This window comes from Zootoca vivipara, chromosome 14 (assembly GCF_965207765.1).
Source record: "Zootoca vivipara chromosome 14, rZooViv2.hap1.1, whole genome shotgun sequence".
Taxonomy (NCBI): domain Eukaryota; kingdom Metazoa; phylum Chordata; class Lepidosauria; order Squamata; family Lacertidae; genus Zootoca; species Zootoca vivipara.
In genome coordinates, this window is record NC_142597.1 from 17,309,599 (window position 1) to 17,331,483 (window position 21,885).

General features: G+C 47.7%; 2 protein-coding genes across 4 annotated transcripts; one reads left to right on the forward strand and one right to left on the reverse strand.

Moving 5' to 3' along the window:
• The first annotated feature begins 84 nt into the window (after nt 1-84).
• Nucleotides 85-10,881, forward strand: BUD13 (BUD13 spliceosome associated protein). Its single transcript, XM_035139934.3, has 11 exons — nt 85-264; nt 2,058-2,154; nt 2,432-2,516; nt 3,702-3,759; nt 5,543-5,967; nt 6,101-6,453; nt 6,903-7,011; nt 7,773-7,911; nt 8,253-8,437; nt 9,359-9,440; nt 9,812-10,881. Exons 1-11 carry the CDS (start codon nt 116-118, stop codon nt 9,903-9,905), a joined length of 1,776 nt encoding a protein of 591 aa, XP_034995825.2. The 5' UTR covers nt 85-115; the 3' UTR covers nt 9,906-10,881.
• On the reverse strand, nt 10,873-16,775 carry LOC148683513 (uncharacterized). Of its 3 annotated transcripts, XM_088658183.1 has the most exons (9): nt 16,581-16,775; nt 15,850-15,959; nt 15,594-15,730; nt 15,013-15,202; nt 14,328-14,541; nt 13,179-13,317; nt 12,256-12,441; nt 11,264-11,409; nt 10,873-11,139 (listed from the first exon to the last, which is right to left on the reverse strand). In XM_088658183.1, the coding sequence occupies exons 1-9, from the start codon at nt 16,628-16,630 to the stop codon at nt 11,061-11,063; spliced, it is 1,251 nt and encodes a 416-aa protein (XP_088514309.1). In that variant the 5' UTR covers nt 16,631-16,775; the 3' UTR covers nt 10,873-11,060. The 3 variants fall into 3 exon arrangements, with proteins under 3 accessions (XP_088514309.1, XP_088514310.1, XP_088514311.1); XM_088658184.1 differs by lacking the exon at nt 11,264-11,409; XM_088658185.1 differs by lacking the exon at nt 15,013-15,202 and having other exon boundaries at nt 15,850-16,072; nt 16,581-16,715.
• Between the last annotated feature and the right edge of the window lie 5,110 nt (nt 16,776-21,885).

The following is a 21,885-nucleotide window of genomic DNA, read 5'->3' on the forward strand; positions in this document are numbered from 1 at the left end:
CCCAGCTGCTCCAACCATAGAGAAGAAGGGGAGGGTAAAAAAAAAAAAGAGGCTCTTTCTCTATGGTTCTGACCCTGGCGCCGACCTGGCTTCCGCTTCCTCCCGCCTGAGGAAGATGGCGGCGGCCTCGGCTTCAGCCTCGGGCCTGTCCAAGGCCGAATACCTGCGGCGGCGCTACCTGGAGGCCGGCGGGCCGGCGGCGGACTCGGAGGCCAAGAAGCGGCGCAAGAAGAAGAAGGCGGCGAAGGAGCTGCCTCCGGGAAGGTGGGATAGGGAAGGAGGGAGGGAATAAGGATGGGGGGCCGGGGGTAGATGTTGGCTCTGTCGCCGCTTCCTCCTTCTCCTCCTCCCTGCCGATGACGAAGAGACCCTCCTCCCTTTCCCCGCTCTGCTTTCCCCCTCCTTTTGAGGGGTGTGAACGCATAGAAATAGCTCTGCGCTTCAAATCCCCTCGCACGGCCTCTCAGCCTCGCCTACCTCTCAGGGTTGTTGTGTGTGGGGGGTGTTAAATGAGAATGGAAGGAAGAACCATGTGTGCCACCCTTGAGCTTCTTGAGGGCAAAAAGAAAGGGATATAAATGAATAAATGACGGTCGAATGCCGAAGTTCACTGCAGGGCAGCCTTGGTTGGTCAGACTTCCCGCCCTGCTTTTCAAGCCACAACGCCCATTTATGTTTTTAATAGCCTTGCAAATATGCCCAAATATACTGGTCTGCAGCATTTTTTACTTGCTTGTTGGGCAGAGGAGGGATGGAGCATTGCCCGGCAGGGTGGGGTAGAGGAGACTCTTCCTTCTCTAGCAGGCTGCTTGCATTTCATACTGGGATTATGCCGTACCTGTGAAATTCCTCCCGTATGACAAAGGTGAACCAGTCCAATTCTGTCTTTCCCACCGGACCACCTGACAGAGCGTTCCAGGCAGCCCACTTGCTCACATCACTTGTGTGGCATTTCATGATCTTGTCTGTGCAATTTCTGGTTTCCTATTGCTACCAGATTAGTGCTGGAATGCGAGACTCTTTTTATGCCTCCACCAATCTTCTATTTACCCTCTTTCTCTACAGCTGTGTAACCAAGCCTCAGTATTATTCAGTAGTGTTGGCCTGCCATTCATCCTATTCCCTCCCTGCCTCTCCTAGGAGTTTACTATAGCTTTCAGATTGTAAGGTCCTAGAATGCAGGAGTTTGTAGTCTTTGTATAAGAATCTTGCAAAATGGCAAGCATGTTGATGGTGCTGCCCATAGAGGCCTTTAGTATGCCACTCAGGTAGAGTAGCAAACGACCTCTTAAAGCAGTGGACACCACATACCGGTAATAAGAAAAATGAGGGTGCAGCCCACTTGTGCATTCTGAGCTTCCAACAGAGTAGTTAGCATGTTGGGCTTGGATGTGGGAAACCTAATAACTAGGTAGATTTATGAAATTGTTCTCCCCTTATGGTACCTTGGAGCCTTTTCCTGTTCAGAGCCACATTTAGGGGAGGGGTTAATCTGTTTGGGGAATGGCATCTTCCCCTCTCTACCACCTACATGAAATTAGGCAGAGTGCAGCAGTTGCCCACCCTTGCTCTTAAGGCAGAGCTTTCCAAACTGTGTTGCGACATGTTAGTGTGTTGGCTGTAGTGTGTAGGTGTGTCACACAAATGCTTCCCATGCTCATCCTGGGGTTGGAAAGGGGTTTGTTTAACCTACAGTTTGCTAGTAAAACTGAATTACTGTGCCACAAAATGTCTAAAAAGTGTGTCACCAACATGAAAAGTTGGGAAAGCTCTGCTCTAGGGCCTAAGGTTGCCCCATTGAATACATGCATGAAATTGGGCTGTAATAGGCACGTCATGGCAGCAAGATGATAAGCAAAACTACATTCTAACAGCCTAGCAGTTATCTAGAAAATTTATTCATGAGTGTGATGGCTTAATAAATTGAAGTGCTTGTAAGATGCTACACTGTGATACTACTGTGATTTGTTATTATAGAGAGCTTCTCTTTTTTCAGATATTACATTTAAACAATATGCTGATCTTTGATCATGTTGTTTTATCTGTTTGACATCCAGAATTCGCATAGTGGATGATGATGACACGAGCTGGAAAAATATCCCTATTGAGCAGGAAAAAGAGGATGAGGAGGGGGATGATGGAGACTTACCTGTGGTGAGTATTTGGAGGTAGTTGGAAACAGAGTGCTTAGCTGTACCATCACTTATTTAAAACTGTTTTAACTCTCTGAGTAGTACATCGTCTTTTCATCTCAGTTGTGTGTAGTGGAAGTCAATATAATTTCCATTTTACTCATTGGAATTGGAGGGTTCAGAAAAGCACAGATGCATTGAGTACACACTGTAAAAAGGGTCGCTCAGCTGGGGAGATTTTGGCTTCGCAGTGCGACATGTCTCTTGGGATTGCCTAGATCTCCTGTCTTTCCTTCCAGGTGGCTGAGTTTATTGATGAGCGGCCAGATGAGGTTAAATGGATGGAAGAATTCCGAACCAGTAACAAGTGGAAGCTGTTGGGAGGTTAGTGTTCTGTAATTCTTCTAATGGGGTGATGATTTTGTGCTTTGTGAGATGCTTTCATCAGGTTAGCTCTGCATGTAGACACACAGCCAAGACGAGCACATTTTTTGGGGGAGGAGTGAGGGGGTTCTTTTGTGTAGTTATGTCTCTCTGTAGGTGTGGCAGAAGAGTGAGGTTAGGTGAACAGAGAAATAGCCTAGTAAATGTTATGGAAGTGTAACCAAGAGATTGCGGTCACTGCACAAAAAAGAATGAAGAAGGAAAATAAACACACTCTACTTATTAGTGTTTAGGCAATGTAGAGGTTCATTGGGGTCTTAAAAAAATAAGACATTATGAGTCATAAGAATGCAAACTGTTAGTAATGAAATCTCATGTAGAATTCAGCTAGTGTGAATATTTTTGCTCTGACGTATCAAGTGTAATCCGTTTTTCATGACTATGCTACAGAAGTGGGTCAACAGTGACCCTTCAATGACATCCCAACTCACATCATCCCCCAGCCAGCATAGCTAATGCTCGGGGATGATGGGAGTTGTAGTCCAGCAGTATTTGCAGGGTGAAACAGTTTGTGGGAAGTGGAGTTTGAAAAAGAAGTTTGTGGGTTGCCAAAAAAGCCTGTCGGGGGTTTACTTTTGCTCAGGGAGCAGGGCGAGCATAGGAATGCAGGGAGTTGCCTTATACCAAGTCAGATTTTGATCCATCCAGCTAGCAGGAGTCTCTCCCACCTTGAGACACCAGGTATTATCCTTGGGATCTTTTGCATGGAAAAATATGTGCTCTCCTGGACAGTGATGTGAATTTTCCAGAATTTTTTTTTGAATTGGGGTAATTTGCATTGGAAAACTTTCTGATGCTCTAAAAGGTGATCTAATATAGTGTGTTTATTTTACTTATATTTAGTAAACAACACTTAGAAAGGTTGACACTGTCTGACTTGCCTAACACTGTATTATAACATTGTTACTAATTACCATATGAGATGGAATGCATTCTGCAGAAAGATAAAGCACTGGAACATGTTCCACTCCACATCACTGCTCCTGGGTTAGTTTTCTAGACATTGCTGTCCTTTGCATGACCATTGCAAAAGCCACAAAATTTGCATCCCCTCATAATGTAGATTTTTATGTAGACAGTTCAGAGGTCTACATAAACATGGCTTGAATTGCGTTCTTTTTTCAGATCAGAAGAAAGAGTCACAAGAATCTGATCGTTCTGTGACTGCAAAGTCAACAAAGAGGTAAGGAGGGTATTTAGTTGAGCATTTAACAGCTTATGTTTTCCTGACTAGGAGACATCTGTGGTATAGGAGGAACAGATGGAAAGCTCTTTAATGAGTAGGCTGAAAGCAAAGAGTAAGGTTACCATAACTTCCGTCATAGAGCTTCAGTATGCTGATGTCAACGTAGTGTGTGCACACTCGGAGGATGATTTCCAAACCATCCTAAATATTTTTGCAGAAGCTTACAAAAAGCTTGACCTTTCGCTCAACATCCCAAAAACCAAAGTGCTGCACCAACAAGCACAAAACAACCTCTCTGCCACAAATCCAACTCAATGGTGTAACATTGAAAAGTGTTAATCACTTCTACCTTTCCTCAAGGGCTGACATTGATGCCAGAATCCAGCACTGCTTGAGCTCGCCAAGTGCAGCTTTCTCCCAATTGAAGAGCAGAGTGTTTGAGGACTGGGATATTCACAGGAAAACCAAAATGCTTGTTTATAAAGCTACTGTACTTCCAAGCTTACTGCATGCTTGTGAAACATGGACCACTTATAAACACCATCTCCAACTCCTTGAAAGATTCCATCAACGGTGTCCCCATTTTTTAAAAAAAAATCACTTGGGAAGACAGGCAAACTAATACCAGTGTACTGGAAGAAGCAAAGATCACCAGTGTCAAAGCAATGATCCTTCAACATCAACTTCATTGGACTGGTCATGTTGTCCGGGTGTCTGATTATCGTCTTCCAAAGGAACTACTCTACTCCGAACTAGAAAGCGTAATGCTGGTGGTCAACAAAAGAGGTTTAAAGACTGAAGGCAAATCTAAAAATACATAGTATAAACACTGACAACTGGGAAACACTGACCTGCGAGCATTCCAATTGGAGAACAGCTTTTACCGAAGGTGTCCTGGACTTTGAAGACGTTCAAACTCAGGACGAAAGAGAGAAACGTGTTAAGAGGAAGGCATGTTTGGCAAATCCTCACCATGAGCAACTCCACCTAGAAAACTATGTTACCACTGTGGAAGGACGGGTGGATCCAGAATTGGCCTCCACAGTCACTTACAGACTCAATGTTAAGACAGTGTTCGTGGAAGACAGTCTTACTTGTCTACGAGGGATCACCAAAGGAGGAGGAGGAGGAGGAGGAGGAGGAGGAGGAAGAAAAGAAGAAGAAGAAGAAGAAGAAGAAGAGGAGGAGGAGCAGCTCCTTCAAGATGATTTTAATAGCTGCTGTGACAGTGGCTTTAACCTTCTGGATTGGAGCAGCTATTTAACATAGTTTGTGAGTGGAAGGAATGACTAGCACTTCATGTTTGCAGCACACCAGCTGTATGAAGTCTTTGAAGCTAAGGCATAAAGCTTGCTGCAGGCTCATTGAATACATACTGCGTAGGCTCTGCACAGTTGAAAAGGGCACAGTAAGCCTCCCAACATCTTTATGAACATAGTTAGAACTAGGCTGGCCATATTGTGGTATAAGAGGGGCGGCGTCAAGATAAATAATTAACTGTCGCTTGATTCCAAAGAAAGAGCACACATAGTGGACTGTTGGCATTCTGGCTGTGGTGGTATTGGCAAAGAAACTGGCAGTGGCAGAGTTTCAAGTGCCAACACCAGGAGGCTGAGTCAGCCCACGGGGTGTTCTCTGGTCAGGATTACTACTCCCTACTTGCTGCCAGCTTGCTGTGTCAAAACCATATACGGCAGCAATTTTTTTACTGAAAGTGACTTGCCTGTTTGAAGCTTTGACTAATGTGCATTTTGGTTTTCGTTGTTCTTTTCCCTTCCAGTTCAGAAGCCACAAAACAAAAAAGAGCAAGGCATTCGCCAGACCAGTCACCGCCGAGGAGACGTCATGACTCGCTGGACCAATCACCGCCCAGGAGGGTCCTCCGTGACTCGCCGGACCAGTCACCGCCCAGGAGGACCCGTTGTGACTCACCAGATCAGTCCCCACCCAGGAGGGGCCGCCGGGACTCACCTGATCCATCACCTAAAAGGCATCATTCTGACACAGGCAAAAATAATACCAGAAGCTCGCATGGAGGCCGAAAGGAACACTACGCTGACAAGCCCTCAGCCCATCAGAGGTGGCAAGCTACCTCTGACCTGTCCCCACCCCAGAAGAAGATGCGTGATTCTGATGCCGGCCCGTTGCTGTCTCAGAAACGGCAGTTGCCCACTGGGGGTCTAGGAAAGCAAAGCAACGCCAGAGGTGAGTAGATTTGTGGAAGCCTTTCTCCAGAGAGGAGTATGTTTTGGGAGGGTGAGTTATTCTTATTGGAAGTCCTGGTAAACGTCCAGTCACATTTGGTAATTTGTTTTGATGCTTGTATGCCACTTTACAGACTCTGAAGCCAATAAACAGTCCCATTCATCAGCACCTTCACCAAGGAAGCGCCAGAGACATGATTCTGAATCCGACTCCGATTCTCCCCCACCCAGGAGGAGTGCCAAAACCTCCTCAGATTCGGACCTTTCCCCACCACGGGCCTCTCGCAGTACACACTCACAGCGCCCGAGCTCTCCTTCCGACCTCTCTCCTCCCAGAAGAACACGGTGCAAGTCTTCAGACTCTGATTTGTCCCCTCCCCGAAGAGGTCAAGAAGGCAGGAGGAAGGCCCACAGGTCCAAGAGCCCCCCTGACCTCTCACCACCTCGACGGGCCAAGGACACCAAAGGGAAGGATGGCGTCCAAAAGGTGGGGACTTTGTTATTCAGCAGTAAATGTGCTGATTCTGTTTTGTAAACATGGCAACCATGATAAGAACTGCTGCTTAAGAATTGGTGCCAGACTTTGCTTTTTCTTCTTCTCTCCCTGCCCCTTTTCTCTTTGTGTGTTGTGTTTTTCTTTTTTGTTTTAGATGGTAAATCTTCAGGCAGGGATGTCTTGTTTTAATTGATTGTATCTAACTACTCTGGGAGCCTTTTGAGCTGAAGAGCAGAGTACAAAATGCTCTAAATAAATAAGTAAGGAGCTGTGGAACCCTGTAAAGGTTACCTGTATGCTTTCCCCAAGTGCTATGGGGAATGACTTCCCCCAGAGGCAGCTACACTGGAATTGTATGGGGTTCAGTACTTTTGTGGAACTGGCACAAGGGTAGCATTTTTATTTTTTGACACAGCTGTTGTGCTGCTTTTGGCTTGCAGGGCCCTCAGATGCTTTCGGGAGGCAAAGCTGGCTTAGTGTCAGCTGAGCTACTGAGGAAGGAGCAGCATGAGCTCAGGAAACAGCAAAGCAGCAGCAAACATTTGGAAGGTGAGCTGTGGGGTGGGAGGCAGAGGTGGAGAATGGGACTTTCTCAGGGTCACACAGTGACTTCGTGGCACAAGTAGGACATGAATCCAGCCCTCACCCCCTGGGTTGTATGGGCCCCTCTGTTTAAAACCCATCGGGACATGTCATCACCACCAAGACTGGGTAACTATAGTAGGAATGAAAGCGGCTTTCAGAAGGAAATGTTTGGCTGTGACCCTTCATAGTGGAGCAGGGCCCACCAGAGTTTTGGCAGGTCCTCCTGCAAATGCAGTGGTGATCAGCTGGGACTGCTAGTTGCAGGAATTGGTAGTTGCGGCTGCTGCATTCTCTAAACTGTGAACCACCATCCTTTCCTGCGGGTGTGAGGGGCTATGACTGAAAAATGTGCAGATATTTGGGGTCTAATGGCTCACACCCAATGAAGTTAGCACCCAGCAGATTGAAAGGAAATGCAGATAGACCTTTGAAACTCAAGAGCTGCTAGCAGTTGTGGTGGTGAGTCATACGATTTGTCTCGTCCTTGGCTCCTTGTAAGTCTAAAAGCAAAGTTCTGCAGTCCAGAGACCCACATTTCCTGCAAGCGGAAAAATACCAGTTCAATTTATCATTTACAGCTTTGCTTTTCTACAGAAATAATCAAATGTTTACTGGGTGTGCTGAGTTCACCAAACAGATAAATTCGATGGTGCGACATTTTTCAGCCTCCTGTTGTGGCTAGCTTGAATACCTGGCTCCTTCTCCCCCCCCCTTCCCTCCCCCAGTTGAATCGCGACATACTGAAACGGTTTTCCGGGACAAGTCGGGCCGCAAGAGGGACCTGAAGCAGGAGTTGCTGGAACAGCGCAAGAAAGCACAGGAGAAATCTGAGAGAGATGAGCAGTATGCCAAATGGGGAAAGGGGTAAGCTGAATGGTTCCTGTGTTCAGGGCAGAAGCCCCACTTCCCTATCAGACCACTGAAAAATGGGGATGGGAAACTCACTTAACAGTGAGAAAGGAAGGTGTCCTAACACCAGCTCAGAATATTGAACCTGACACCTCCTGCCTGTAGCATTGAGCCACAACTGTTACCCTAAGAGAAGAGCCGCTATGTCAAGCCTTCCTTGGTGTGTTGCTGACTTGGGCAACAGCAGGTGACCCTTCTCTTTCCAAACCTCCTATAGTGTCTTGTGCAAAAAAGGCAAGAAAATATGGTGACTCCAGGCGCTTATGCCCTGCTTTGGTTTGTGCCTCTCCCTGCAGCCTCACACAGAGCCGGCAGCAGCAGCAGAATGTGGAAGATGCAGCAAAAGAAATGCAGAAGCCACTGGCCCGGTACATTGACGACCAGGACTTGGACAAGATGCTGCGGGAGCAGGAGCGTGAAGGGGACCCCATGGCTGATTTCCTTAAGAAGAAAAAGGCCAAGGAGAAGAAAGATACAAAAGGTCAGCACTTGCAGTCTCCAGGTGTTACTGGTAGAAAGGTTTGTGGCGGTGGGGAGGGTGGCTGTGGTTGACAGACAGGAAGAGGCACTGTGCTAATTCTCGTACTTCCCAAAGGTGAGTTCTGGTCTGTTACAGCTAAGAGGTGGAATGTTCGGCTTGGAAATAACTTTGATCCTAAGAGATGCACCTAAATGGATTTTTCAACAATGCCTTTTGAAAAGGATAGGGTGTCAGGAGTGAGAGGAGTGAGTAAAGCTTTGTGGTGAAGAGAACTGGGCAGGAAACTCCCCCTTCATCCTTCTCTGTTACACCCAGTCCTCACATTCTACTTCTAAGCTCCCCTCAACAAAAATTGGTTGTTTTTTTTTGGGGGGGGGGGAGATGTTCATGGGTGCTTCCTCTAGGATGGCATTTTGTGATGGATGGCATACAGTAGTACCTTGGTTTACAAACAGTCCCGTTTATGAACGCTTCCGTTTACGAACGCCGCGGACCCGGAAGTGTTTACATCTGGGTTTCGCGGCGTCGGATGCGCAGACGCGATCTGCGCAGCTCGTGCACGCACAGAACTGATCTGTGCAGCGTGTGTCTGCAGAAGCGCTCTATCGACGCTTCACGCACGCACAGAAGTGTGCCTTTGGGGAGCGAATGCCTCTGTTTACGAACGCCTCCGTGGAATGGATCGCATTCATAAACCGAGGTTCCACTGTATTAGGCATTCTGCTTTCTTGCCTTGCCTCTTATCTTCCTGTGAACCCTGTGCCTTGCACACTGTCTTCCCTGTAAATCACACGGTCTTTGAGGACCACTGTTGTTGGTTCTTCTCGACTTTATGTGTTTTGGGTCAGTGCTAACATAACTCCCTGGCTTCACTGAAAAAAAATGTTGAAGCTGTTTGCTTATTTTTCTTCCCTCCTTCAGAAAAACCAAGATACAATGGACCAGCACCCCCACTTAATAGGTTCAACATCTGGCCTGGGTATCGCTGGGATGGAGTGGACAGGTAAGTCTGTCTTTCTGCTAGTAATGGTAATAGATGGTCTCCAGTTACAAAGAACCACGTGATGGACCCATGTGGCATTTCCTACATGTAATTTTGACTTATTGCTGAAACCACTTCAGGTTTCGCGTCTGTCCTCTGTCCCTGATTATGACTCTGAAGCAGTATCCCTAGTGGGGTTTCTTTGTGAAGTTTGCGGCTGGGTGGGATATCTCCATTCAGCTGCTGTTGGCAACTTTCTCATGACCAAGATTTGGGGCTGGGAAATTTGAAGGACTTGGTTGCACCGTGAAGGCCACCCAGCTCCCCCAACAAATCTGCCTGCCCCAGTTGTTTGTTGGGTCACCTTATTGACATTGTTTCTGTTCCTGTAGGTCCAACGGCTTTGAGCAGAAGCGCTTTGCTAGGATCTCAAGTAAGAAGGCAGTTCAGGAGCTGGCATACAAGTGGAGTGTTGAGGACATGTGATTTTCCATCCTGAGATGCGACGGAACCTTCTCCCAGTGCTGGAGATGGAAGGATCTCCTCTGCAACAGGGTTAAAGGGGTCCACCTATCAAGACTATTCCAGGTGGTTTTGGAAGGGCTTGGAGGCAGCTTGCCGTATCCAGGCAGAAGGTGAGGCTGATGGAATTCCTGCAGTATATATAGACTGGACAAGGAGGTGTGAGAGAGAGCCACCTATGGTGCAGAAGCCCCAAGTCCTTTTCGGATGGAAACCTCTGGAAATCCACTGCTGGAAGAAACTGGTCTCTTCCATATTAGCCTCATGGAGCAGTTGAGGATGCTGCAGCTGACAAAAGCTGTATCTGAAATCTCAGGTGCTTTTTCTGGGTAAGGGACAGCGAGAGACGAGGTTAAGGAGAACTCCCTTCATTGAATAGTGTTCCTTCTGCGCCTTGGAAGGGTTTAACTGTTTTCTTGTGGCTGCTCACCATGGTTGAAACCACTGGCTGGTTTGTGGCTCTGAACATCCGGGTGTAAATAAGCACACCATCTTGGGTTTTCTGTCTTGCACTGTCGGGTGCACGCACTTCTGGACTGTGCAGCTTTTGCCTGGGCAGGGAGAACATTTTCCCATAGCTTTTTCCTAAAAGGACCAGCTGGAAATCCACACTGTAGTATTTGAGTACTTGCCTCCAACAGCACCTCAAGGAGCTAGTTGGGAAATCAACGTGCAAGTTCTGAAACCCTTTTGCATTTCCCCTGAAGCATCTGCTGGTGTCACCGAAGGAGTCTCTTCTGTTCCTGCAAAACATAGGGAAACTAAATGCAAAGACTTTTTCATAGGAAATGGGATTCTTTGCAGCTAAAATTTCTACTACTCTTTGTATTTTTGATGTACAGTTTGTAAATAACAACTTCCTTTTCCTTTTGTAAAGTTCTGTTACCACCATGTTTGTACCAGGGAACAAGAAAGATTTGGTCTTAAGCTGTTTCAAGTTTATATTACTCCTTTTTATTGAACACAAGTACGTTTTTGCTATGGCGATATCCAAACACGAACACAACTTGAGAGTACAATTTTAGAATTTATGAAGGAGCATAGATTCCAGCCCCCTTTAAAATCCACGATGTTCAGCCATTAGTCCCTGAGGTCTGATCCTTCTGGCACAGCCACACTTTAGTTGTCTGCTTCTTTTCTAGACTTCTGTTGCTGGGATAGGTACATTTGCAATCGACAGACAGGGAGTGGAATATGCCTGCAAAAGAGAACGCAGAGCTTGTTTAAGCTGCTGTTGTTCCAATCTCTACCCTGCAACAGCCCATCCAAACTTTTGGATGCCTCCCTGGGGCTTAATTCTTGGCCACTATTTGGCTGGATACCTGTAAGCCTCTCGGTGGATGGTGGCAAAATCTTGCCCTCCTCCCTCAGTCTGGATGGGTTTCAGTTCTGGCTTGTAGCTCTTGGCCTTCTCCGCTCTCTTCAGCAGATAAGTGCTGCATGTTGTGGTTTGGCTTCCAAAATGGCCCTTTTGAAACAAAACACAAGCAGCAGATGCTTTCAGTGTCCATTGGCAGAGATGGGATGCAGTATTAAAATGTCCTTTGTCTGAGCATGACCAGGCACCTTAAGCCACAGCCATGAGAGGAGCCAACAAAGGGCGGTCCGGTGAGAGAGCAGCCCAATCCACCATGTTCACATCCGCTTCATATATACTTGCAGAAGAGGTAGTTTAACTAGAAATGGGAAGGACTAAGAGTGGAGTAGCTCTTTGAGGAAATTTGAAAATGATGCTAGGCAGTGTGCATGCATCTTGTTCACTCTTCCTAATGAAGAGCTGATCCGATTTCAACTCCTACTTCCTTGGGCTTGAACAACAGGTGCATTTCCCTTGGGAAATCTGCAGTGCCCTGAGAGATTGGGAACAGGTATTTTTGGCTCTTGCGAGGGGGGGTGGGAGCTGCTTTTTTCACATCGGTTCACCTACTGAGCAAGATTGGGGTTTGCTATTGATGCCTCTAGGCTCCTGAGCCTGCAACACATCCCTTTTTGTGATTCTACTTAACAGAAGCTATACATCTGGGGCAAGTTTTTCTTCCTTGACCCATGAAGAGGACAGCCATCCCACTCCTCTTTCTAACATCCTTGCAGCAAAACAAACCACTTCTCCATCTAGCCTAGTATTGTCTGCTGTGACTGACAGGGCTGAAGCAGGGTGCATCTCTCTCATCACCTTTAGATTAGGAAATGCCAGAGACTGGACCTGGAGCCTTATTCAAGGATGTGACTAGGCAGAATTCCAGGGTACAGTGATGGCTTTGCCCCTGAGCTACAGCTCTGCCCCGAAGCACACTCTGCTCAATGGGTCCCTTACCAAGGAGTGGGTGCAGCTTCCTTCCTGGGGTTCTCCATATCGAATACGAGGCTGAGCTCCCCAGTCCCTGAAGAAGAACCTGTGTGCTGTGGAGTTTTCAAACTGGGCAGCCAGAGACTTCAAGGCTGTGCTGTGATGTTTAATGGGCTCCGTGTGGTTGAGGATGACAGGAAGGTGACAAGGAAGCTGCAAGAGGAGAGGAATGCAAAAAGAATACAGGTAAAGGTAAAGGGCCTCTGGATGGTTAACTCTAGTCAAAGGTGACTGGGGTGCAGTGCTCATCTCGATTCAGGCTGAGAGAGCCGGAATTTGTCCACAGTTTTCTGGGTCATGTGGCCAGCAGGACTAAGCGTGCAATGGAACCTGCAATGGATGCCAGAGTGCACGGAAATGCCGTTTACCTTTCTGCTGCAGCAGTACCTACGGTATATATCTACTTGCACTGGTGTGCTTTCAAACTGGTAGGTGGGCAGAAGCTGGGACAGAGCAACGGGAGCTCATCACCATCAAGCAGATTCGATCGGCAAGCCCAAGAGGCCCAGTGGTTTAGACCACAGCGCCACCTGCGTCCCTTCAAAAAGGATATAAGTAGATGCAGAAGTGGTGAAGGAGGCAGGGGAGGGAATTACCTGCTTGTCCAGCTAGCTGACCCACGTTAGAGGTGGAACACTGGGTTGGGATGTGACTAGGCTTCATTCCAGTAGAGCCAAGCGAGCAATGAGGACTTGAAGCTACCCTGTAAGTGAAGCCTGAAGGTCTTGGGCATGATGCCAATAGGAAGTGGGACCCTCATATTTTGAAATTCAATGGGCTCCACTGTTTCCCTCCCTAAGCCTTAGGGGTGAGGGGAGATAAATTTCAAGCAGGAAAGTACTGCCCTCATTCTCTTACCAACTTCCTTTGCTGCTGGGATGAACCTTTACCTTGGTAACATCGTCTCCTTCAAATTTCCCAGCTTCCTCTGCCCCCCTGTTCTTTTTCAGTGTGATGAGCTTGGCACGAGAGTATGCAGAGGCGTTCCAGCTACGGTAGCTCTCTCTGTGGACAGTCTGGAAGTTGGTTCTGTGCAGAAGTGATGGCGTGTAAGAATCTACGTACGGTGAATAGTCCCATTGTTAAGTCTCAGGTTACCAAAAGGCCTTTAAGTCAGTTGCACCATGAAGCAGTATTTGTTCTCTCATTGTGAAGGAATAGTGATTCATTTGATCCTCTTGGGAACTGCTTTTAGAGTCTCAAAAGAGCCTGGTCTTACGTCACTGACCTTTTCATGGTTGGCCAATGAAAATTGCCCTGGGTACACCTGTGGGAATGTAACAATACCCAAGAAGCAGCAGCTACACTTTCTCATGGGTAGAGGGGTCCTGGGAGGGGATGAAAGGGAACCTTTATTGGGACTTTAAATCTTAAAGGCTCACAAATTTATTGGTTTATGGCATAACTTTCCGTGGACCAAAACACGTCATCAGATGCATGAAGTGATATCTCAGTTGACAGGTGTAGATGCAGGAGGAGAAAAATGCAAGGTGGGAGTTGAACAGTCATGAGATGCAAAAAGTACCATCAGTGATAATTCAGTTAGAGCTTAGAGGGTATGTTAAATAGGCACAGGAACCCTTGACACAGCAAATTGGTGATCATTTACCCAGCACTGCAAAGATAATTATGTTAACACCTATAGTTGGACAGGAAGCCATGGTTTCTATTCAGACTCAAATGAACGTTATTGAACTTATTGATGAGTCGTAATTCAGCGGATTCACACTGAAGTTTCTTTCTCTGAGGATGGCCCCCTGCCTCCCCAAGATCAACAGCAGAGTGGTCTGGTAGGTTGAAATGTTCTCCTTTCTGAAATCCTATTTCTGTGCATTTATTCTTTCCCATTGGTGCTGGCACAATTGCCCAATGTAGAAAATCTTGCGCCATAATCAATGGCTTTGTCTTTAAGGTGCCATTGGCCTCTTTGTGGTTTTTGTTTTGTTTTGATGGTATCAGACTAACGTGAAGTCCCTGCTCCTGTCTCTCCTCAGCCCCAAACCTCCCCAGAATCGTCCCCCAGCACCTGTGATGCTCACCTGAAAGCTGGGTTAATTGCCAGGTTGTCCAGAGGAGGCAGGGCAGGTGCAGCCTGGCCAAGAAAGGACCTTTGTTCTGGGAAATCGCTTTGGTACTTGGTCACATATTCAGCTGCTGCCGGTTCTGAGGATTTTGTGATGGCCCTCTTCTCTCCAAGGAATGCCCCCTTCTCCAAGGGCAAGGGGTGGCTGGGGGTGGTGATGACATTTACTCCTGCAGAGCAGAAAATGGTGAATGATACCCTTTTATTTTGGTGTGAAGAGTTCGGATCCTAAGCCTTGCAACTCGCCCTGTATGGAAGGCTGCTTTCAATCCTAGGAAAAACTCACCTGTACTGTGTTCAGGTGGGGGCAGATACAGGAAGAGAGGAAACATTTTAGTTGCTTGTTTTAGCTCAGGCACCCCCAAATGCGGCCCTCCAGATGTTTTGGCCTACAACTCCCATGATCCCTAGCTAACAGGACCAGTGGTCGGGGAAGATGGGAATTGTAGTCCAAAACATCTGGAGGGCCGAAGTTTGGGGATGCCTGTTTTAGCTCAAACAACTTAGAAATGCAACCAGGCTCCCATTCCTGCCCCAGCGTGGCTCTGATTTGGTAGAACCAATACTATATTTGAGGTTAGTTGAATGTCCCTTATCAAGCTTAGTTTTGGTGCTGCTGCTTTCTTCACTTTTAGCTTTACCTGGCTGGTCTGGAAGCTCCCTCTTGAATCCCTGGGAGCTCCCCTTGCTTCTGGAGCTGTTCTTGACTGCAGGGCTGCAGGGCTGGAGCTTGCTTGGATGCTGCGAGATAGCAGATGCTTGTGGTGGGGAGGGGAGGCAGCAGAGAGCCCGGCTCTGGAAGGGTCCCTGTGGGTGCTGGCCTCTCCTCTCCTGCAAAGCAGATGGCCCCACAACTCGCTCAGTAAATCTCACCTGCACGCCTCTGGCTTTCCACCTGTGTGTTCACAAAACTGTGAAGCGCTGTGATGATGTTACATTTAAGAGCAGGGTGCTTTATCAAATGCACAAGCAACCCTGAACCAAGGTTTGGCCTGCGCAGGGTGCTGCATAGAGATGAAGGGAAAAAAACAACTTTGTTTCCTCCCACTTAGCAGAAATAATTCCAACCAAAAGCCCCCCTTTCTTCCCTCCAAGGTATTTGAAGCTGTTTCCCCCTGAGGTGTGCTAAAAGCAAGAGGGCAAATTAAGTAGGTATTTGCGTGCAGAACTGGGACCTCCCCCTCACCCCAGGTGACAGGAGACCTCCTCCCCTTGTCTTTACCTTCATGGGATGCTCGGTTCTCTTGCCTGGATCCCAGATGACAAACTCTGCCCTCTGGGTGGTCTGGAGGTCCATGGGAGGAGGATTTGGGTGTGGAGGGGTGCAGGGGGGCCTCTTGCTGCTGCGCGGGTGCACAGCTGTTTGGTGCAGGGGGGAAAGAACAGCAGTTAAGTGCTGGGATAGGGTTGAGATCAGGGAAATGAAGGGACTGACCCAGCCTTTTCCCAGGCCAGCTGGGGCCCCCTTCCCCTCTTACCTGGTGGGCAAGTGTAAGTTGCCTTGTAGTGAGAGAGCCAGCCCTTCCCAGTCTTCGGCTGCGCCAGCAGCACCCGTTGCTTTCGGCAGTTCCTGTGGCGCTTGTGGCGGCTGCATGGGAAGCAAGCAAGCACCTGAGAACTAGGTGGCACCAAGGGGGCTTGTCTCTGCTTTATAGGCTGCTCTGTAACGGACGTTTTCTGGCCGCCTCGATAGATAAAGGCCTGGTTTGGAAAATGGAAAGTGCAGTGGGCAGGATGGGCCAGGCTTCGTACCACTGTGAGGGCTCTGGGATCGGAGCATCCCTTAAAAATCCAAGCCTCCAGACCATCCTCTCTGCAATGTGCTCCAATGCAGCTGGGCTTGCTTGCTGCCTGCTTTTCTTCTTCTTCTGTATGTAGATGGGCTCACTTGCTTAAGCCGAACCAGATCTATTTCCAGCTACGGAAACTCTGAGTCAGGGGTAGAGAAGCTGTGCCCCTCCCAAGTGCTGGCGGAGATTCTCGACAATTGGCCCCGCTGGCTGTCAGAACAGATGGGAGGTGGAGTCCAACAACATTTTTCACGGCTCCAGGTTCGCCACGCCTGGTCCAAGTGGTTTGGGTTGAGTGGACCCACCCTTGGAAGTGAGGAAGGGGGAATGCGGGGCCTGGGTAAAGGTCTACGCATCGCCAGCTGCTCCTTGTCACCAGCTACCATTTCACCAGCAAAACCTAGAGGAACTGCACTTACCCACAGTCGCAGAGTTCGCAGAGGCACTCTTTAAAGGGAGGGCTCTCCATGTTGTGTGAGAGAGATCTTCACCGTTGCAGAGTCGAGCTCTGTAGAGAGGACTAAAACTGCTCGGATTCCTGCTCGGAGAGGCTTGTCCTTTGCTTTTGGCCAGAACTCAACTCAAGGGGTTTGTGCTGGTTGCTAAGGTCCACAAATCCCTCCTTTTGTTCTCCCCCCTCCTCTTTGCCAGGGGGGATTTGAATATGAAAGCTGCTCCCCAAGAGGCCTTCTGTATTTGCCAGCTGAGGTGTGGAATTTCTCAGAGTCCCAGTGCCTGGCACAGCTGGAGCACAAAGCAGGCAGGGCCTGTGTAGTTGGAAGCTGGTCTGCAACTGGTTCTCTCTCTGCTGCATGCTCTGCCTTCCTTAAGTTTTGACAGACCATATTTGCATTTCCTCCGATATGTCTTACTGAGATCCACCTCCAAGGGCCTTCTGGCAGTTCCATCACTGCGAGAAGCGAAGTTACAGGGAACCAGGCAGAGGGCCTTCTCGGCAGTGGCACCCTCCTTGTGGAACGCCCTCCTTTCAGATGTTAAGGGGATAAAGAACTACACAACTTTTAGAAGACATCTGAAGGCAGCTCTGTATTGGGAATTTTTTAATGTTTGAGGTTTTATTATGTTTTTATATCTTGCTGGAAGCCTCCCAGAGTGGCTTGGGAAACCCAGCCAGATGGGCAGGATATGAATATGTTGTTGTTGTTTAGTCGTTTAGTCGTGTCCGACTCTTCATGACCCCATGGACCATAGCACGCCAGGCACTCCTGTCTTCCACTGCCTCCCGCAGTTTGGTCAAACTCATGTTTGTAGCTTCAAGAACACTGTCCAGCCATCTCATCCTCTGTCGTCCCCTTCTCCTTGTGCCCTCCATCTTTCCCATCAGGGTCTTTTCCAGGGAGTCTTCTCTTCTCATGAGGTGGTCAAAGTATTGTAGCCTCAGCTTCAGGATCTGTCCTTCCAGTGAGAACTCAGGGCTGACATAAATATAAATATAACATCAACAACAACAACAACAACAACAACAATTAATAATAATAATAAATAAAGAAATAAAGAAATAAACAAACAAATAAACAAACAATTACAAAGTCCTGAATGCTACACCCCAGTCCCTGTGCCAAGGATCACTTCCTGACAGCCCCCTTCCCCTAATCAAACCACACATTCTGGAAGGCACCTGCTGCTCCTGCAGAGGGCCGGCCCTGCTATGCAGCATGGGGTGAAGTGGCCTCCTTCAGGCGTTGTGAACTGGGGGGGGGGAAGCGGTGCCGTTTGAGCTCTACATTGGGCAGTAGAATGTCTTCGGCTGACACTTGGCATTGCCCTCCTAGAGTCCATATGTTTGTGAGACCAACTGCCCTATGAATCTGTAATCAACAGTGCTAAAATTTTCCTGCTGTGTGTAAAAGAGCAGGTGGTGAACTGCATCATACCTCCGTGTTCATAGGCATGCATGCATAATCCGTGGCATATGCTCTGGAAACCAAGATGCATTTTTGCCTGGAAGAAACTGCTAGAGACCCTAGGGAACAACGGTTGTAGCATGCTTACATGTTAAACGTGTGTGGATTTACCAGGGTTAAATCCCCCCAAACAGGGACACCTGGGAGCTTATGTTTTCAGGGCGTATTCCAAGACCTTTCCGTCCGGCCCCTAAATACTCGGCAGATGAACAAATGTGTGTTTCTTTTCCTTTCTATCAGCTCGCCTTGGAATTGCTCTCTTCACTGTTGTGTTTCTCTGCTGAGTTTTCTCTGTATGCTTTGTATGTGGGAGTGAGGCAGCCTCGGTTGAACCAAGTGCAATCAATCATCATTATTTTACTATTGCTTAATTTATTTTTTAAAAAAACAACTTACAGCTTTGCTTTCACCAAATAAGTGATGGAAGGCAGAGGGAAAGGGGCATGGGCGTAGGTTTGCATGGTGTCTTGAATTATGATGATGCGACAGACTTCACCCCTAATTTGGGGGGCTGCACTTCTGCACCCTCCATTTTCAGTTTCATGGGCAGACCTCTTGACTCTCCTGGCCAGAGAGAGGTTTTTACCACAAAGCACAAGGTGGCTGAACACACGGCACAGTCTCCCCTCCCTCTGCTGGGGCTCAATTGTCGGAGATTAGGAAGTAAAGCTGCAGGAGAGGGTTGCCACCACTGCCCCAAGATCTACCGCCTGAGGCGATTGCCCCACTGCCCAATGTCAGGGCTGGATCTGGAATGCATTTTTGGCTGGATCTTTTCTTGCCTCCAAGGACCTTAGCATACCTGCTACTGATGGACACTTACCTGGCGCTATATGGATCGAAAGAGGCCCTTTTGTTTAAAATAGCTTTTGTTAAAAAGCCAGAAGTTTTCTTATTAGGAATTACAGGTACTGACATTCCAAAGGACCAGAAAAGACTTTCTATGTACGGAACAACAGCCGCTCGGATGCTACTAGCCCAGAGATGGTCCAAAGAAGACAAGGTCCCTCCTACCAGAAAGGAATGGCAAACCAAGCTGATGGACTATGCCAAAATGGCAAAGCTGACTGGGAAACACAGGAACCAAGAGAACAAAAACTTTATAAAAGAATGGGAATTTTTTTTATAAGTTATCTAAGAGGCCACTGTAAGCCGATGGAAACATGGGCAGGATTTTGATTTCACTTGTAGCGTAACAATGACCATGGACAATATGGATTGAAATAAAAGTTAGAGTTTGGAAGAAGATGCAGTTTTGATGGCTTAAAATGGGACTCCATGGAGGGGGTGGGGTGGGGTAAGTCCTGAGATTCGGAGAAATCTCTGGATATGGATCTAGTTGGATTTTTATAACTTTTTACTGGTAAAATCAAATAAAAATTATTTCAAAGATAGAAGAAAGAAAGAAAGAAAGAAAGAAAGAAAGAAAGAAAGAAAGAAAGAAAGAAAGAAAGAGGCCCTTTGGTTCTGTAGCATGACTTTTGACAGCTTGCTCTGTGCGTCGTGGTCCCCCCTCCCCACTGGAGAAAATTTCCTGTGCGGAGAGGCTGGAGGAAGCCGCTTGGGCACCGGGGTGGGGCGCACTGTGGGGCCTCTGGAGTCTGCCTGCCTCCTCCCATTCAGCTACCCTGCAGCTGGGGGGGGGGAAGAGGCAGTGGTGGACCGTTTGGGCAGCGCAGAGCTTGCCCAGCACAGAGCTCTCTCCCAGGAGAGATGAGTGGGTCGAACGCGCTGCAGGCCCCGTGGTGAGTGCCACCCAGCATTTGGTCACCCCCCTCAGTGGTGACACCTGGGGTGATCCTCACCTCCCACACCCCCTTCCTCCGCCCCTGGGCTGGCCGCAGAGACGTCCCCAGTCCTTGGCTCTGGGGTGGCGTTGCGCCTTCCGTGCGGCAGCCGCTAGCCCAGTTGCCACCCATGTTCCTTTGAGTGTTATTTTTGGAAAGGCAGCTGCTGCCTTCAAAACCGACGTCGCCGGTCGACTTTGATTAGCCTTAGCCATAGGAAGGAGAGTGGGGGAGAGGATATTAAAATCTTAATTTAATTTAAAATGCTGTCATTCACAGTCATAGCAAACACTGAGCAGGCTAATCATTATGCAAATGAGGCAGATAGAAAAATGATTAATAATTGTACAAATTAAAAATTATTGTAAACATCCTGCGAGTGGTGATAAGTCTGCATGGCACTGGCACACGGGTGGGGACGCGGTGCAGCCGGCGCTGGCATCCTGATTGTCTCATTAGCACGCTTTAATTAGGGAGTGATGAGCAGGAGTCAAGCAGCGTGAGAGGGATGGTGGGCACAGCGGCGGGGTTGGCGAGGGTGGCGGGTCAAGGAGGGGTGCCTGTGACCGAGCTGATGGGAAGGAGAGGGTGTGGCAAGCTTGGATTTTATTTGGCAAGAGGTATTCGAAAGTTGAAGGTGGCAGAGCCTTGGCTTGGTGGTTCTTAACTTTGCGCTCGATGCTGTACTCAACATGGAGACAACGCAGCCTCTGCCCACGGTATAATAATGTCCACATTTGCAAATTGTAAGATTTGCGGACCTGGACGGAAGAGGTTATCACCACCAGAGGAGAAGTTAATGGACTATGCTGAAATGACTAAAACGACCAGAAGAGTTAGAAATCAGGAAGACCAAAAGTTTAACAAGGAATGGGGAAAATTTATAACTTACCTTAAAGACCATTGTAAACAGTTAAAATCGTTAGTAGGATTGGAATATCACTTGTAGTTTAAGGTTGAATTCTGGACATAATGGAAGAGGTAAAGGATTTGGTTGATCATAAAAGATGCAGGAGGAAAGGATGAATAAAAGGACCCACAAAGGGGAGGATGGAAGTCTAAGAGATTCCTTGGAATCTTCTTTTTATGATTTATGTTTGATATATCTCTGTAAAAATTTTATTTCAAAAACCAAATAAATTTTATTAAAACAAAGGGAAGAGGTTATCTCAGGAAGTGCTGAAGGAGGGCAAGCCAAGGGTGGACTTTCCACCCAACTTGCTCCCCCACCTCAAAACAACCACCCTCTCGCCTAGAAGAGGCACCCCACCAAAGATGGTCTTGTTTCTCCATTGTGACATCATTCCCCCAAACTCCTCCCTCTTCCCAAGCCTCCTTGCGCTGTCCCGTTATCAAGACCTGTTTGCAAACTTGATGGGGCTGAAAATCAGCCCACAGCTCATTAAGGTGCATGCTCCATCTCGCACGTTGTGGATTAGGTGCCCCTCAAAACACCTTGCCTACACTTCTGTACACTTGAGAACCAGGTAATCCGATCAGAAAGGGAGTTAGGCATGTTTGTGGGTAGATTCTACTCCGCCTCACTACAGAACTTAGGAGATGGTATGTCATCCTGGATTTATCACTTGGTTGCACTAGAGGGGTGTGTGAGCTTAAGTGCACCTCCTTGGCCGCTGTGTATTTTTTGGTGTGTGTGTGGGGGGAAAGGACAGAGACTCTAGGGTGTCCCTGTTGCTCATTTTGTCTGACGCACCTGAGGGGATGCGAGGGTAAAATCCAGACGCTATTGAGAATTGAGATCTCTTGTATGACGGCTTGGCTGCTAATTGTGCGGCATTATTCCCCGCCCCCGCCCCCCAATGTTTAACTGTTTTACTTTTATACTTTTGACAGGAAGCCGGATGATAATAATAATAGGCTTACACTGGGTAATAGGCTTATGTGGTACATTATGCATGTCAAGGACAAGCAATTAAGCTTGGCCTCACACATAATAATTAGATTTTTGTTGATGAGCTCATCAGTAATGTGTTTAGTTAAGATTAAGGGCT

Excerpts from the sequence above, each read along its gene's own strand:
- LOC148683513 (XM_088658183.1), bottom strand. The coding sequence starts at position 16,630 with ATGGAGAGCCCTCCCTTTAAAGAGTGCCTCTGCGAACTCTGCGACTGT. Across the intron at positions 13,318-14,327 it reads GCAATTAACCCAGCTTTCAG|AACCAACTTCCAGACTGTCC; the intron begins GTGAGCATCACA and ends ACTTCTGCACAG. Across the intron at positions 11,140-11,263 it reads ATCCACCGAGAGGCTTACAG|GCATATTCCACTCCCTGTCT; the intron begins GTATCCAGCCAA and ends TCTCTTTTGCAG.
- BUD13 (XM_035139934.3), top strand. The coding sequence starts at position 116 with ATGGCGGCGGCCTCGGCTTCAGCCTCGGGCCTGTCCAAGGCCGAATAC. Across the intron at positions 2,517-3,701 it reads CAAGTGGAAGCTGTTGGGAG|ATCAGAAGAAAGAGTCACAA; the intron begins GTTAGTGTTCTG and ends TTCTTTTTTCAG. Across the intron at positions 6,454-6,902 it reads GGAAGGATGGCGTCCAAAAG|GGCCCTCAGATGCTTTCGGG; the intron begins GTGGGGACTTTG and ends TTTGGCTTGCAG.